This window comes from Calypte anna, chromosome 2, assembly GCF_003957555.1.
Source record: "Calypte anna isolate BGI_N300 chromosome 2, bCalAnn1_v1.p, whole genome shotgun sequence".
In the NCBI taxonomy this organism is placed as follows: domain Eukaryota; kingdom Metazoa; phylum Chordata; class Aves; order Apodiformes; family Trochilidae; genus Calypte; species Calypte anna.
The window spans coordinates 16,608,007-16,622,015 of NC_044245.1; the positions used below are offsets into that span (position 1 = coordinate 16,608,007).

General features: G+C 37.0%; 1 protein-coding gene across 1 annotated transcript in view; it reads left to right on the forward strand.

Annotated features, from left to right (window-relative positions):
* Positions 1 to 14,009, forward strand: part of MPP7 (membrane palmitoylated protein 7) — a 141,711-nt gene that overhangs the window by 71,155 nt on the left and 56,547 nt on the right. Inside the window, exons 4-5 of the mRNA XM_030445582.1 lie at positions 5,795 to 5,872; positions 10,717 to 10,797. Of these exons, the coding sequence (XP_030301442.1) occupies positions 5,795 to 5,872; positions 10,717 to 10,797 (159 nt within the window). The remainder of the gene's footprint in view (positions 1 to 5,794; positions 5,873 to 10,716; positions 10,798 to 14,009) is intronic.

The following is a 14,009-nucleotide window of genomic DNA, read 5'->3' on the forward strand; positions in this document are numbered from 1 at the left end:
GATGAACTTTAAAGTTGTCTTTCAATCCAAACCATGCTAAATGCTATGCTTGGAGCCTGCTTTGAATTCTTTTAACACAACTACAAAGGTTTTGATAATCTCATAGCACTTTGTTCTCAATATGCATGTTTATATGTTGGCTTTTTTCGTGTAATCGACTTCAAGTATGCGTATGACCTGGAAAAGAGAGCAAGCATTGGCCACTTTTTTTCTGGTAGCACTTTTTTTTGCTGTAGCACAAAAATGAACTCAGCAGAAATCACATCTGTTTATTGCAACTTCAGGATCTTGATAACAGGCTTCTTTCCTATGATACCCACAGTGTTGACGTGAGTGAGTTCAACCTTCAGTGGATGTAGTGTTTTAAATTAACAGAATTTAACAAAATTACCTCATGTTTGCTTTTAGGCCTCATTTCTGTGAATGAGTTGCTTACTTAAAGGAGTGCTAAATGAACTAGTTACCAAGTTCTAGAAGCTCCTCATTTTTCCACTGCATTGACTTCTCCAGTTATAATCCTCCATCTTTACCCCCTTGAAAAAAGCACAACACCCTTTAGTAGCAGATGAGATAAGGCTCAAGATAAAGAGTCTGTATTTCTGAGTTTCCATGTAAAGAATTTAGATTCCTTCTTCGTTATTCCCTTGTTCTAGCTGTTTGCAGGGGCTGGAAACAAGTGGTGGAAAAGCAATCACTCTCCACTGGCCAACAGAAGCCCATCCAGTCCCCAGGCAATGGCTGCTTTGGAAAAAAGCATATGTATGGTATGGAATATCCCTTGGTCAGTTGGGGTCAGCTTTCCAAGTTGTGTCCCCTTCCAGACTCTTGGCCATCCCCAGCCCCCTCACTTGAGGTGCAGTTTGAGAACAGAGAACACCTTGGCACTGCACAAGCACTGCTCAGCAAGAGCTGAAACTGTTCTCAGCACTGTTTTGGTCACAGATCTACACCACAGCACCATAGGGTGCTATGAAGCAAATAAGCTTCCTCACAACCACGCCTGGTACAACAGTTTATGTCAGACAATCTTTCTGGGTTTTGGAAGTATTTTCATGCTGTAGTGATACAGAAGCTTAAAATTCTTTTATTATAGTGCAAGTTTTTAGTTCTTCTTTTAAGGTTGCCTAACATTGCTATTCTGAATACTTAATACTTTGACACTGACTCTTAACTGTTCAGGCAGAATTATTTCTAGGCCATTAGTCTGCTTTTGAATTCTTACGAACTTAATGCTTCTCTGCTCTTTGGAACAAAAGATTGAAGAGAAAATTGCTCATCTGTTGTGATGAAACTTCTTGCTGTGGAAAATTGGGCCAGGGTTGAGGTATCTGAATATCTGTTTTTATGCCTTCAGAGGTTTGCTTTAATACTTGTAACATTCTCTCAGAAGCTTTTCTGCACTGTGCAATCACTTAATTTATATTTGAGGCAATTTAATATTACTATGGGGAATGAAATTATCTTTGCAAACTTTCAGTAGTTAGTTATGATTTATGCATTTTTATTTTGTTTGTCTTTTCTAAAATACATAATGCTAAATTCTTAGCAATATTCTACGCCTTTATCTACAATTCAAGTCTATTGGCCTGAAGAAAATGTGATTTTAATGTTTGTATGTGTTCTGAGAAGTCAGTTTTCAAGATGTTTCATTGGGTATGCAAAATGAGTTGGCATTTGGTTTGCTGCTCAGTTTTCCTACACCTCATGTTCATCATGCCATGACTGCAGTTGTTCATACATTTAAGTTCATTAGGCTGCTGAAGCTGCAATTGTAAGTACTATAGAAAGGCTTGAGAACAAATTAATAGTTTTGCATTTTTTTTTCCGTATTTCTGTGCTGTGTAAATAGGCTTACAGACACTCACTGAAAGATGAAAATAAAGCAAAAAAATTGCCTAAGTATTCTGGTTCCTTGTATTTAATGCAGTAGGGTTCTGGGAGGAGGAAAGGAGGGAATAAGATGATCTTTTAATTAAAATTCTACATCAAGCAAAATATGCATGCTGATTTAGTGATGGTATGCAATTATAGCTTGGTAATGTTTTTATGGCTATTTTCATTTATTTCATTGTAGCCTGTAAGAGGTCTTGGATTGTGAACCCATGCAAGTGGTCAAGCCAGTGTGTACAGAAGCTGCAGAAGCTGTGAGGCTTTTTCATTGCTTTTATTTTAGGTGTTCATAATGGTACACTACGTAGAATATAATGAATAAAGCAGTTAGGGGAGATGTTTTGCCTACTGTTAGGGACTTTCTATAGCAATAAACTCAAAGCCTGTCTTCTAGACATGTCTTGGTACTTCCAGTGTGTGTTTATACTGGCATCTAGTTCAGATCAGGAGTGCATTTTAAAAAACAATTTCCCATCTTCTCAACTTCTGCTGCTCTTGTTTGCATAAGAAGCATCAGTAGACCAGTACATGAGATGGATTCCTTCCTGTTCAAACTAAATAAGGAGATCAGCTGGTAATGGGTGTTCAGCAGAGGATACAAGTCTAGGCTAGTCCAGAGTAAAATCCCAGAAATGTACATAGTATAATGTGGTTAGATCCTCAGTGCCAAGTATTCTTTGCATTAAACAATGATAATGTTGCATGTTTTCATGTGCATAATTAGCTAAATTTTGCAGGTAGCTTATATCCATACTGAGAGATATATCACCCAGTAAAATCATACCCACACCAGGTAGATTCCTTCTAACTGAAATAGTACGTTCTGTTCTATTTTATTATCCTATTATGAAAAGAGTCCATTATGGAGTTCCGGCTTCATTTCCTACAAACTTCATAGGTGGAAAACATTCTAAAAGATTTCTAATAAATCTTATACTATAATACTGATGCAAACTCCCTTTTCTGAAGAGAGTAGTATGTAGTTTGCAGGTATGTAGTATTGTTCTGTAGAGCCTTTTGGAAAAGTTCTGCTTATGCAACTGTACTACAGGCCACTAAATACTGATTAAATCAATAAATTTTTCTTGTATTAAGGAGAACTTGCAAGTGTTCTCTGTCATCCTTGAAAGGCATCAGAGATGACCCAGTCCTCAGTGAGTGGGGAAAGGCAAGTGCTGTACCCATCTTCAAAAAGGGCCAAAAATGCAACATGAGGAACTACAAGCCAGTCAGCCTTTCTTCAATCTGTGGGAAAATAGTGGACTAAGTAATCTTGGAACATGTGTCTGGACACATGGAGATAAACAGTTGCCTGAAAATGCATTTTTGCCTCACTGAGATTTTTCCTTTGTCAGTTGAATTGCATCCATTCTTCTGTTCTACTGCATTCAGGAAGCTATTATATGTATGTGCTACTTATATTATGAACATGTTATCTATCCAGAAGTTAGAGATGGGTGATAACCATAGGAGAGCAGTAGGAAGTAGCAATTTTATGATGCATTTGATAATTTCATATTGATATAAAAGGTAATCCGTGTATTTTTGATTGCAGCTTTGTGCACAGACTGGTGCTTTTTTAATTTTCTTAGTTAAATACTTTAAACTACAAAGAGATGGAGCTTTATATTGTCATACAGAGATCTGATTAAAAAATATAGATTCAGCTAACAAGGCAAAATACTATATTAAATAATATGTTATTAAAATAATATTTTAAAATACCTGTATTTAATCTCAAATAGAAGTGTGCTGAGGATGCAGTGTCTTGATACATAGAACACTTCGTGTTTATCCTTAGAGTTACTGTTTGAGCCAGCACAGTATAATAATAACCTGCAAAAGTTAGTATATAATTCTGTCTAATAATAGTTAAATTTTCCTGCCTAATTGATTAGCTCCAGATGTGGTTAGGCAGGTCCACAGTTCTTCCATAATCAAATAAAATCCTAATGGTTTTCTTAGATGCTTAACTGGATTCCAGTAACCACTGCTAGGAAAAGAAAAATTTCAGCCATTTACTTAGTTGTAGGCAGGGCTGATAGCCTGTTAAATTTACACAGTACCTCCTAAGATGGTTTTTTTTGTTACATGAATTGACAATTTTATAACATTTTAAAAAGATGTGTTATGCAAGAATGTCTCAGTGCTTTTTTGTTTTGTGTTTGTTTGTTCTCCATGTTCTGAAGATAATGATGCTTTGTATTTATTTTCTACGTGAGGGACAAAAACTTGCTGCTCAGAATAATTTTCCAGCTTAGCAACTGTGTTGCTTTCGTGCTTCACCTTGACATTTCAGAACTTCTGTGTGTTTTTAACTAACGGTCTATGGAAATAATTCTATAAGGATTAGAGGAACTACGAAGGGATCCACCAAGCATCAGATCTTGCTATGCTACATTGCACTAGCAGAGTATGGTATGGCTCTAGCTTCAAGGAACCTATAGTGTAAATGAGTAAAAACAGACGTGGACTTAAAAAGTCTTATTAAGCACAGCAGAAGACAGGAAAAATTACCAGCTCGGTTGTCACTGACATGACATTATCTTGTTATGGGTTAGCTTGTGGGAGTTCAGTTTAAATTCAAAAGAAAAGGCTGAGTCGTGCACAGCGAGAGGAGTGAGTGCTGCCCAGGGTAAAATTAAGCAGAGCAAAGCTAATGTGGAAGAGGAGGAAAGGTTGGAGGAAACAGTCAGTGCATAAAATATAAGATCTGGTCAACCACAAGCATTTTCCATGGCCCACTGGTTTGGTTGCTCTTTACAGCTGTCCTTGCCTGCCTGGCATTCTGTTCCTCCCCCATCAGTGTGCTCAGGAGGGATAGGGTATCTTTGGGGTTCCTGGACCCCAAGGATGAGAGGGGCTCCCAAGCTAAGTCCTGAGCCCGGTGGCCTCTACCAGACCTTGTGTTCCCCTCCTTGCCAAGCACAGAAGTCCCCGATTTAGCTCCTTCTGCAACTCCTCCAACCATCTGGAGTTCATGCCACCTCCAGAGCAGCAGAAATAAAGTAGAAATCTAAGAATGTGGTGTCTTTGCATCAGTTCAGATTACAGTTGTCTTCTTTTTTAAAATTTTAAAATACCTTCAGAAAAATAATGTAAATAGAGTTGAATGTTAAATAGACTATTTTATGCCATTATGAAATAACTTTAAAAAACCAACTTGTTGGAAGCTATAAAATATTTTGACTCTTTTAAACTTGCACACTGGAAAACTCTAAATTTTGAAACTCATGACTTGTGGAGGAGGGAAGAGGCTGGATATTTAAATTATGGTGCATCCTTTCCTCTTGTGAAAGAACCAAAGCACACTGTATTTTTATGTTTATAACTGCCTATTAAATGCAATAAATGCTCCTAAATGACTTAACTAGCTGAAGCAGTGCCTTTTCCTTTCACGTGTGTTAGAATTCCTATTAGCACTACTTTGCCCTTGTTTCTGAATTACTTCAATGACGACAGCTGCTCCACCAAGCTGTCTGTCAATATGTGGGTGGCAGGCTATTATTTCACTTCATAAATCATAATTTACAGGGGGTTTTATATCCATCTTGGGGATAAACACTTTATGCTTTGTGTTTTCAGCAGCAATATAAAATGTAATTGATACTTAAAACAATATGTTAGAAATATGGACACAGAAAGCCAGGAGAGAAAAATCACAAATGTTTAATTTTTCTGTGGGCTGGTCTACATACTGAGCATTTTTTCCATCTGATTTCATATTCTTAGCACTTCAACAGAGGATGATGATGAATTACATTTACATAATTGTTGCCCATAGGTTACTGTAAAGGATGTTTCTTTAGTTACAGGCACTCAACAGATCAATTAGCTCAACGCAGTAATTTTGTAACAGATCTTTTGCTGCTAAATGAATGTCTTTTGTGCTATTGTCTTCCAGATTCACGAAAAACTGCATTATTATGAAAAACAGAACCCAGTGCCCATACTCCATGGTGCAGCAGCCTTGGCAGATGATGTAAGTGTCCCCTGCTGAGATCACTGGTACCAAGCCTACCAAAAAACTGTCTGCAAGCAGAACTCCTCATAGTGCAAACATATGAATGTAATCCTCTGAGCTGAAATCATAAGAAGCTGCAAATGTTTCCAAAGGTGCTGTCATCACTGGGCTTGTTGCTGATATTACGTTGATTTTTATTCACTTGCCTGTTATAAAAACATTGCATCTAGATAGCCTCTTGTTCTGCTTTAGTAACTACGTAATAGAAATTACAGGTTGGAACTCTACTGGGAAGGGGAAAGCTGTCAACTATTAGTGTTTTAAGAAAGTCACAGACTAGAGGAATGCTTTGGAAAAATAAAGACAAATGAGATAGCAGCACTGCTGACAGAACATGAAAAATGATAGATAGTAGTACAGAAGTGAAGCAAATAAAATATATAAGAAGGAGGCTTGTAAAAAAAAAACCCAAAACTAAACACCAAAAACTACTTAACAAAAAGTACAGTAGTGATTTATTTATATTGGAGCTTTCCAAATTACCTTCATAACCAAAAAATAAATTTTAAAAGTGGTCAGCATTGATGGAGTAGTTAATTTCCTGTTACTATAATTTTTATTTTAGAGAAAAAATTGAACTTGCCATTTCTTTCTATTTGTTTAATTCTAGCATTCAGATGAATTGTGCACACACCTGTATAAATAATGACTGAACTTTAGGTAGGGCAGGATAGAGAAATGTTCAATAAACTGTGGTTTAGGTGAAATCCAGAAATCTTTGTTGTAATTGATGATCTGAGGTTATTTTTTTGGAAAAGGCAATATGTATTAAGATTCATTTCAAAGATGGTATGTTTGAAACTTCCCATACTTTATAGATGTTTTAAAATCTTAACTATGCTTCTATGTAATTAATAGCTTTTGATTTTTTTCAGTTTTACAAATGGTTAGATGTTATGAATTGAGAATGATGACATTTTAGTAAAAGCAAAAAAGCCTATTGAAAAAAGGCTGAAATGTAATTTAATCATATTTCGGTAGGAGGCAAGCTATATCCTGTAACATACCAAATAGAATAATGCATTAGCTTTGACATCAGGCATATATTAGTAATATTTTTTTAACCTTCAAGTAGCTTTAATAATGTTGATAGTAATTTTGAAAATTAGAAAGCTGGTTGAAATTCTCTTCATTAAGTTCTTGGTGACATATTAATAATCCATGTTAACATTTTTGTTATGGATCTCAGGGATAGAATTCTTAATAAGAGTTATTTCTTATTTTTGGATGCAAAACACAGTTCTGGATATTTTCAGAAATGCTGAGCAATCTCGTTCTTTGTTCAGCCCCATTTGAAATGTATAGTTTTGGAAATCCCCAAATTATGTGTCACTCCTCAGTTGAGAGAGGTCAGGGTTTTTAAACCTATTAATGTATTATTATGTATATATGGTAGCATTTTTAAATGTGGGTGTCTCTAGACATGTGTCTACTTTTTAAGCACTGCTTCTTTTTAAAGATCCTTTTGCTGATTCTTCATTTTTACTTCTGTGTAGCTGAGCAGCTGGTTTTATGGGCACCGTCCCATGGAATCAAGATGTCCTTTGGCAGCCATTTTTCTGCAGGATTTTCTGTTTCAAGTTATCAGCAAACTTTGTGAAGGTTAATTTACATGCAGCAAGTTTTGTAACTCCCAAACCCATGAAGTTAAAGAATTAAACTCCTGTTCAGTTTTTGACACATTTGTCTTACTGTTTGTCAGCATCAGGGATTTAAGAACATGTTGGTGATATGAAATTCACTTTTATTTCAATAGATTTTAAATTAATGTTTTGTTTTCCTAGTGGTAGTAACTGTCATACAGTAAAAAAAGAAGATATTAACAACTATGTATTTCCTGTTTGATTTCAAACTAGTGTTTGTGGTGCTGCTAATCTAAAAGTTATTTAAAGGAACGTGGTTTTATTCTTCTGGGTTTTTAAAAGCAGTTGCAGAGGTAACAACTGTGCTCAGGCTTCTTTTCTAAACATTTTTATATTCCTAGCTGCCATACATTCTCTCTCCCCAGTGAATTTTAGGCTGAATTTCCCATCAGAGGTTGTTTGCCTCTTAAAACAGCAACATCTGATGTAGGAATCTTGATATCACGGAAATGATCTAAACATTGCTGGCAGTATAGGTACATACAGAATCACAGAATGTTTTAGGTGGGAAGGGACCTCCAAGATAATCCAGTTCAACCTTTGACCAGCGCCATAATCTAACTACTAAACCATGTCCTTAAGGACCAGCTCCAAATGTCTTTTAAATACCTCTAGGGATGGTGACTCCACCACTGTCCTGGGCCATTCTAATGCCTGAAAAGCCTCTCAGTGAAAAAATATTTCCTAACATCCAGCCTAAACCTCCGCTGGTGCAGCTGACATCCATTCCCTCTGCTCCTATCACAGTTCACTAAAGAGAAGAGGCTGTTTCCCTCCTTGCTACAACCTCCCTTAAAGTAGTTGAAGAAATCAATAAGGTCTCCTCTAAGCCTCCTCTTCTCCAGACTAAACCCCAGTTCCCTCAGCCACTGCAGATGTCTCTAGGTTATTAAGACTGTTCTGGCAAAAGGTTTTAAAACTTTCCCCAGAAAACTTAAACCTTCAGGCCCTAGTGCTTCTCGTCTCACCAGCCTCATTCCGTATCAGCCCCTCTCCCTTGCATTGTTTCCCCCTTTTTATAGTGGCAACTTTTCATGAGGATCTTGGTGAAATATTATAGTTCCCTTAACAGAGAATCATAGAAGAGTTTCTCAGACAGCTTTTCCTGCATTCTTTGGCATAGGAGGTGATCAGCATGGTATCAGTGTGTGCAGAGTATGCCATACAGCTTGTGCTGCTATTGGTAGATGTCACAAATCCACACGGTTCAACAACAGATAAAAATCCATTAAAAACTGCTAGAAACACAACAAAAGCAGCTCTGGTGATACCTGTTTCCTAGCCTGGAAACATGACATTGTTTTCCTCCTTCTCCATCAATGTTTGCTTTCTCTTCTATCCTGGGGTGTGACTTTAAGACTTTTGCAGAAATATCTGGAAAAACCTCAGAAGTTAGATGAGTGAGAACAAATTTTTGTTTCATCTCTGAAAAAGTATTTTCTAAATTATAAGAAGAAAAGTCCATTAAAGAAGTAACAAAATATTATTTCTGTTTCTCACTGTTCTAAACGTTACATTCCTGTATTTATATTTGCACCGCCAAAGCAAATGCCAATTCTGCTGAAGTTAATATTTGTGCACAGTTCATCTCAGAGAGAAATGTTGAAGTCATTCTTACTGAGTAATTATTAGTTTTCATCAATGAAACACAAATGAATAGATTTTATTCTCCCATGATGAGTAGTGCAAGCTAAAGAATGAAAAGAAAATAAAGGGAATCTTGTGATATATACCTGCAGTCATTCCTATCAGAGATTATTTTTACCTTTGCAGAGCTTTTCCACAGAACATGCAAACTAAGATGTAGTCAGATTACTCCAATATTTGGCATTGTGTGTCTAAAATAATTATTTCTGACCTTTCTCACCGAGATCGTTTTCTAATCTTTTGATACTAAAACACAAGGGTTGTTGAGATCAGCATTGATGTATTTGATGGACATTATTATCATCTATGAATTATAGTCAAAAGGCTGTGGGGCTGTAGCTGATTAATTTTTGTTTCAGTCCTGTTACCCATGTGTCAATTTGAAGGCTAAAAAAAGTATTCAAACCGTATTTGGTGTCTGTAATTGCTTCTAGAATTGTCTATTATATGTAATTACACAAAAAATACTTCTATCCATGTATCTTGAAAATTTATACAAAATGGAAGTATGGGTTTAAAATTAAGCTAGATGTATAAAATTACTTGCTGCAAATAATGTCTTTCTTTGGAACATTTTTATTATACTGATTTAATGCAAAGAAAATATGTGATTATCTGGAATCACTTTTTGGATTATGAGCCATGTAACTTCAGAATTTTAAACTGAAGTTCTGTGTTGTGAAATATGTTGTAGCTTTTTGTTCTTCTGTAAAAACAGTTCAAGTCTGAAGTCCTGCAGTAAAATATGCCTCCTGAGCCCAAATTAGTTGAGTATGTCATGATAAGAAATACTCAAGACATGAGCCACATAACCATGGGATTAAACATTAGACTGCTGCTCTATTGTTCACCAAACCACAAATTTGTAGTATAACCAAACGTAAAAAACTGATCTTGTTGTTAGGAAATAGTTTGTGCATTTTAGAGGCTTGGATTGCTGATGACCTGTTATAAACTATATTATGATTAACCCGCTTCACATTTAACAAGCTCCTTCCAGTGTATGTGTAAATATAATAAAAGGTTCAGATTGCTTGAACCGTAGGGGCACGTTGCTTTCTTATCCCCGTCCTAAACAGCACAGCTACTGTGGGGTTTTGGAAGCAGTGTGTATTTCACCACCTCATTCAAAACTGTTTTTTATAGACAGTGTCAAAGTTTGATCCAGTCATTTTTACAAGCAGTTCTTTGTCTGCAACCAAAGGACCATTCACTTAAATGAAGTGCTGGGATTTGCCTCCATTGCTATAAATCAGAATGTGATCTGGCTGCACCCTTGCCAGAAATGATTACTTGTGTTAAACTGAGCCAAAAGGCCTGGCTTGAATCTGGTCCACTGAGGGCCAGAAAAAGAAGCGCGGTGATTGATTGTGTTTTTCTTCAAGCTGGCTTCTGTTTGAACATGCTGGAAAGAGGGAAGCTTGAACAAGAGAGATTCTGGGTTGTTACTGGTGCAGTGGGTAAAACAATGTTTCACTAATGATCTTTGTGTCAATTCCATCTCCCACCCAGCTGGCTGAGGAGCTGCAGAGCAAGCCACTGAGCAGCGAGGTGAGGGAACTGTTGAAACTCCTCTCAAAACCCAGTCTCAAGGTGAGGATGTGTTTCATCTGCAAAGTGCTTTCTGGATGAGTGTCTGCATCTGCTTCCTCAGGCTGTGTGGGTGTTTGTCTGCTTTAACAAGTACATGTCCTTTTAAGAAGAGATGCACTGTTAATAAGAAATACCTGTTATGAAGAAACACATTTAATGTTGCTCTTCCCTTTAAATTGTTATGCTCTTACTGGTGTTTATAAAAGGAATCAAGAGGAAAGCCATCACTTATTTACAGCAGATATTTCAAAAAGTAGATACTTGATTTATTTTAATTTTTTTTTCTTTTGCTAACTTTCATTTAACAAATGTGCTTTTACAAAAAAGTTTTCAATTATACTATTGACATAATTGTACCATGCATAAGTAGTGCAGCCTGGTACTTGGAACAAAATTCCTGATGGATGTTATTTTTTTTTAAATGTCATTTCAAAAACTTGAGAAAAATGCCTGGATTTCTCTGGGGTGCTTTAAGGGAACTTGATGCCTTTTATCTGACAATAGGCATTGTGTATCTGACAATAGAAGATTGGTAGGAGGTTGTCTTCTCCAATGTCCTGTTCAAAGCAGGGTCAGTGCTGGATTCAGAGCAATATCTGGAATAACAGATCTGTCTTTTCCAATAATGTTGCATAGGCTTCATCTAAAAACTCATACATGTCTTAATTTGGGATTGACTTAAGCTTGCTGTATGTTGCTCTTTGGGGGGAAACTTTCCTGACCTAGTTTATAACTGCAGTGTTAGCTGAAGCCAGCAGAACTTCTGCTGTGCTACAGCTCTTTCCTGATGTCCATGGCACGATGAAGGATGATTAGGATTCATATGCAGCACCATATCACTGCTTCCACAAGTTTGGTGGTGTTAAAGGACCGGCCTTTCAAGGTGATTATAACTTCACTGGTCTGGTTCACATGCCAAAAAAGGCTGCAAGGGGTTTCCAGCAGCTCTGATCAAATTAAGGTGTTTTCAATTTGTGTTGCAGAATTATTTTGTGTGTATGTATTTACATCTATCTCTCTATCTATATTTTTTAGTGTTTGCGTTTTATGAGTAAAGCTTTGATAAGTTTGTGGTGTTTGTGGATTTTATCTATAGAAAAATGTTTTAAAGAAGAAATTTTTTTCTCTGAGGCAGTTATATTTATCAGACCTGAGTTTTCCAAACTAATTTAAAGCTTTTGTCAAGTGCATTTTCTTTTGGAAAAAAATTAATTTGATACTTATAGTCTTTTAAAACTAGATGCAATATCCAGTTATACTGAGGGGGAGTTTTTTACTTCTCTAAAATGTGGCATCCTTTATCATAATTAAACAAACTAATAATGGTTGTGGTTTATCTTTCCTGATTAAAATAGAGATCTGAAAGTAAAAAATCAAGTTGAATGCTGTATTTGATTTTTGAGCAGACCAGGAATTAGCTCTTTAAAATTCTCTCTCATTCTGAAAGTATAATACAGCAATGTGTATTTTCAGCTCTTCTCCATAATAACCACAAAGCAAATGTTTGCCAATCAGGTGAGGAGGATAACTGTTAATAAACACTAACACTTCCAAGATATACATACTCAGATTTAAAAGACCTGTTGAGTTGGTTGTTAAAAACCAAGAGTTTAACACGTCAAAGTTAGGATGATGGTAAATAACCAGAGCTAGATGTACATGTTGCTGTGATTGTGTTTCTTAGGACTGTGATTAGTTCGTTGGTTTTATTAAGTTTGCAGTTGAATATGTAACTTAAAGGTACCTTGAATATACAAAGCATAAAGGTACATAAAGTATATATAGGCCAGCCTGTGGCTGTAGTCTGAATGGTATTTGGACCTAGCAAGGACATGTGTGGGTGATTTGAAATGCCAGCAGATCAGGCTTGGATCTGCCTGCGGTAGCTCTCTCTGAACACATATTAGATTTCTGAAAATTAATTTCTTTCTTCCAATGCTGTCTGTGTTTCTTGGGTATTGTAGCAGCAGCACTCACCAACACTTCCTGCACTGCAGGACAGGCTGCACAAAGCCTGTGAGCTGGCAGCCTCTCCAGCTCTGCCCTTCTCTCCCACCCAGCTCTCGTGGGGCAGACAAGAGCTTGATGCAACTGTACAGAACTTTCTGAGAACAGATGATGCCTTCTTCTGATGGATGTTTTGACTGTTTTTAATCCTTTCATAGAATCATAGAATTGGCTGGTTGGAAGGGACCTCAGAGGTCATCGAGTCCAACCCTTGAACCACCGTCGTGGTTGCTAGACTATGGCACTGAGTGCCACATCCAGTCTCTTTTTAAATATCTCCAGGGACAGAGAATCCACTACTTCCCGGGGCAGCCCATTCCAATGTCTGATCACCTTCTCAGTAAAGAAATTCTTTCTAATATCCAACCTAAACCTCCCCTGGCACAACTTAAGACCGTGCCCTCTTGTCTTGTTGAAAGTCATTTGGCAAAAGAGACCAACCCCCACCTGGCTACAGCCTCCTTTCAGGGAGCTGTAGAGAGTGATGAGGTCTCCCCTGAGCCACCTGTTCCCTAGGCTGAGCAGCCCCAGCTCCCTCAGCCTCTCCTCATAGGGTCTGTGCTCGAGTCCTTTCACCAGCCTGGTTGCCCTCCTTTGGACCTGCTCCAGGACCTCAATATCCTATATCTTTATGTTTGTTCAACAAAGGAGGTGGTGCTTTAAATTAATTGCATAGTAGATAATCAATGTAGTGCTACCACTGTTTCCACTGCAAGCATTTGGTGGTGTGGTATGTCTGTTATACCCTCACATGAACAAGGAAAGGAGGAAGGACAGTGTTGCTATGTGGAAGGTTTTATTCTGCACAATCCATACTGCTGGGCTGCATTTGAAGGTGACCTCTTTGGCAGTTGGTCCTGTACCCACTCCTGGGTTTTCTGTCAGTTTCTGGAGTGACTTTAAGGATTTTTATAATTCCTGAGGTGTAACCACGAATAACATTATTTTTAACCCTGTTTCAAACTTACTTTGATTATTTTATGAAGGAAGCATTTAGAAGATGATTTGTGATTTTAGGATTCAGGTTTTGCGTTTTGATTTTGTTGATGGATTTACATTTAAGTTATATGATTTTATAGATGTTTTATTGAAACTTGCATAGTTTGCTGTTTTCCATGTATAAAAGAAAAGAAATGTCCTTTAGCTTCCTTGTCTAATGATAGCATTAAAGCTACTTAATGTATGTTATACACAACGTACAAAGC